Genomic DNA, 3,728 nt, shown 5'->3' with positions numbered 1-3,728 from the left:
TACTAGATATTGTACGTATTGTAGGTAGTGGAACTACAAAAAGTTTCATATGCGAAGTTTTTCATACATCCCCAAAATCTGATCTTCTGGTTGTGAATTTGATTTCTGGTGTTTCGACATTTGCTCATTTGATAGGTCAATTAACATTTCTCGAATCAAGGAGTCTTTTCAATTATTTTTGCATGGACTTAATATTAAGGTTTGCCTCTTTATTTGTAATTTTTCTATTTAAATAACACGGAAAAATTTTATTTTTATTTTTGAATTTTAATTACTTCGAAATGTCTTGTGTGCGCAACAATCCAGAGAGAGGATTTATAGGAAATTTCACGCTCTACAAAAACCGTCTGAAGGTCAAAGTTCCTCAGATCAACCGTTTCAAAGATATCTGCGATCAAATATAACACTATTAAAAAATTTCAAATATTTTCCAAGAAAACTGCAACAAAATATCATACTCTACATTTATATTATTTTGTTTTTAAAAACACTTATTTTTTGTTATAAAGAATTAATTTTTCAATAAATTTTATTAGTATTTAGTAGAAAATAAAATAAATTTGTTATAAAAAAGTGCCAAAAATCATTTATTTGATATTTTTAACCTTTATATATATATTTGTGCTTTTTGTGAGGTACGTATTGAGTAGATTAACAACAAAAAAAGTTTATAATCTCAGGTTAACGGAATTCAAGTGATTTTACAAAAAAAAATATATATAAATATAGAGTATGAACTTTTTTTTCAGTTTTATTGGAAAACATTTGAAATTTTTGATTAGTGTTATTTTTGATCGCAGATATCTTTGAAACGGTTGATCTGAGGAACTTTGACCTACAGAAGTCTTTTGTAGAGCGTGAAATTCAAAAATAAAAAAAAAATTTTCCGTGTTATTTAAATAGAAAAATTACAAATGAATAGTGGCAAACCTAAATATTAATATTAAGGGCTCTAACAGGCGCCAAAACATTTGTTTTTATATGTACTTTCAACTTTTCAATACCACTGAAAAAATTGTGTTTTTTTTAAACACCCTATTGAATACATCTGAAAATATTTTTGTAAACTCATAATAAGCTTTAAGTCCAAGTAAACTGATTATAGATGATTGGCTGATCTTACTTACCCCGTTTAAAATTTGTATTTTTTGCATTTTAAGTTAAAAATATTAAACATAACATTTCATACACCTTATCTGCTTTTCGTTTGTGCGAGATCATTCAAGTTTAATTTTATATTTACAAATAAGTCATTAATCAAGTCCTTAAATATTTAAGACTAGGTAAACTCCTCAAATATTTGCAGCCGTTATTTGACATAATCATTTATTTTCGTTTAATATTTCGGATATTTCATTTCAATATTTTGGATATTACAGAATAACATTTCAATTTCTTACATCTATTTTTCTAAGTGTACAATGTCAAAAAAAATCGAAATCGAACGAAAAATCGCTGTGTTATAAACAAGTAAAAAAATGTAGGCCTGCTTCTGTTGCGTTTTACTGCAGTCGTTGCCGCGGTAGCATTATCCATTTTTCTTGTAACAACTCACTTCAGAATGAAAAATGTTGCATCTCAATTGTGGGTCAATATCCGATTTAAAATGAACCCAGATTTTATCTGTTAATTATTATATACATGCACTCAGAAAAAGATTTGGATAAATGAACGAAATTTGGGTTGAATTAATCCTAGAATATGGTTGTTATAGGGACAACAAAATATTTGGTTTACCTAAAACAATTTTTTGGTTATTAAAGTTTGGTTGATTATACCACGTATTTTGGTTAATCCAAGCAAATATTTGGATGACCCAAAACAATTTTTGGTTATTAGAATTTGGTTGATTATATTATACAATATATATATTTTGGTTAATCCAAGCAGATATATTTTAGATGATCCAAATAAAACATTCGGTTCATTTAGGGTTAAGCAAATATTTTTCTCCATCCAAGAGAATATTTAAGTTATTTCAAGAATGTATTATTGCTGGAAAGGAAGAACTCATCACAATTTACATTGTAAATGGCTTACCATGGAATGAAGTCATCTCGTGTGCATTATTTAGTAGTTTATATAAAATTTCTCTTTTGGGGGTGTATGAGAAATTCCGCATATGCCACTTTTTTAGTTTCATTAGACGCAAAATTTCTACTTTGTTTCATGAATTTTCATGAAACTTTAACGTTTAACTTTAAGTATATTTTTTATTCTTTAAATAAGGAACGAATAAGTTAATATTAAAGATTAATATTAATATTAAATTATACAAATTATTATATTGATATTAAATATTAATAATAAAGATATGTTTAATTTGGTTGCAGCCTCGGGAGGGGGTGGTCCAATGTTGGTCCCTCCCGTGGCCCAAGGAGGGACAGGAGGTCGTCCCGTAGGTGACATGGGGACATCGAGGGGACAGCAGTCGTCGGCAGGAGCTACGACTTTGTGGCCCCTTGCACCTGCACAGTCCAATCAAGCACCCGGACAGCAGTCTCAGGCAACTCCACCCCTAGCTGCCAGCCCTGCTCCTGCTCATAATCAAAGTATGATCATTTCTCCAATCAGTACATTCACAATTTCTTCAATTCAAAATCAGCAATTTATTATTCACCGTTTCTGATAAAATGATGAATGATGTCTTCTATTCAGGGCTCGAGTTGAAATTACACTGACATGAGAAGAAAGGTTACTTGAATTAAGAAAATGTGGTACTGAATACGTCTCAGAAAATATTTTTTGATCGAACAACGTTTTTATTGTATTAAGAAATTATGTGTTTCAAATCAAATAATCATTTTTGTTATTAGAAAGTTTTCATTCGACAAAAAAAAAACTTATTAGACGTGAACAGTATTGGATTGATTTGATTCGGGTAATCGTTTTTCACATTGTAGGGGTATTTTTGAATTTGCTATACTATTTCTATGCATTTAAATCGTATTTTACTTTTTCAGAAATGAGTGTTTTACATCACAAGTAGGGTCATATGGGGAGGTACATCACAAGTAGGGAGGTCAATGTTCGCAGGACGAATACTAAAATCATGACCAAACGTCATGGTTTTTTCTCATCGTCCTGCCAAAATTGAATTCACCGCGTAAAGACGTGTGTAAACCTAAGAGTGATGTAAGATATTTTTATTCGAAACCGCCATATGTTATATCTCTAAATTTGAAATAGTAAAATATAACTGATTATTAGTTAAATTTTACTAATTTCTGTAGCTAGAATTGAGTCCCTGACAATTAGTAGAATTGTAGTGATTGGATTAGTAAAACGAAAACTACTAATTGAATCATTTATATATTTCTACGGTAACTAGTCGCCGTTAGTCCTCCTAAGAAGGTTATATTAGTGAGGATAGTAATTGTAGTAACAACAAATAAATTAGTTACATTTACCAGCAATTTATTTTGCAAGAAATAAAAGTAGTAAAGGTTACAAATTTCGGCCCTTGGCGATATTGGCAGAACTGAATTCTGAGCAGTGCTGCCAACATTCGCATCGAAATGTTTCGTCATGTTTTCGAAGATCGTCATTTTAATCTGAACCTTTACGTATAATGTGTAAACACGTGGAAAATATTGAATAGTCCGGGAGCGGGCAATGCTGCCGTGTGCAATAATATGTCCAAGGATAAAAAGGTATGATTCTTATGTATTTTGAGCCGCTGAATCCGAATATACCCGGCGTTTTTTCGAAAAAGTGGTACGTTTTGT

At 30.5% G+C, this 3,728-nt stretch overlaps 1 protein-coding gene across 1 annotated transcript in view; it reads left to right on the top strand.

The window, feature by feature from the left end:
- Nucleotides 1–3,728, top strand: part of LOC117177327 — a 200,556-nt gene that overhangs the window by 102,551 nt on the left and 94,277 nt on the right. Inside the window, exon 2 of the mRNA XM_033367951.1 lies at nt 2,334–2,552. Coding sequence (XP_033223842.1) covers nt 2,354–2,552 — 199 coding nt within the window. The 5' untranslated portion in view covers nt 2,334–2,353. The remainder of the gene's footprint in view (nt 1–2,333; nt 2,553–3,728) is intronic.

Source organism: Belonocnema kinseyi, chromosome 7, assembly GCF_010883055.1.
Source record: "Belonocnema kinseyi isolate 2016_QV_RU_SX_M_011 chromosome 7, B_treatae_v1, whole genome shotgun sequence".
Taxonomy (NCBI): Eukaryota; Metazoa; Arthropoda; class Insecta; order Hymenoptera; family Cynipidae; genus Belonocnema; species Belonocnema kinseyi.
Note: the sequence above shows the minus strand (reverse complement) of the source record. Positions and strands in the feature narration are given on the sequence as shown.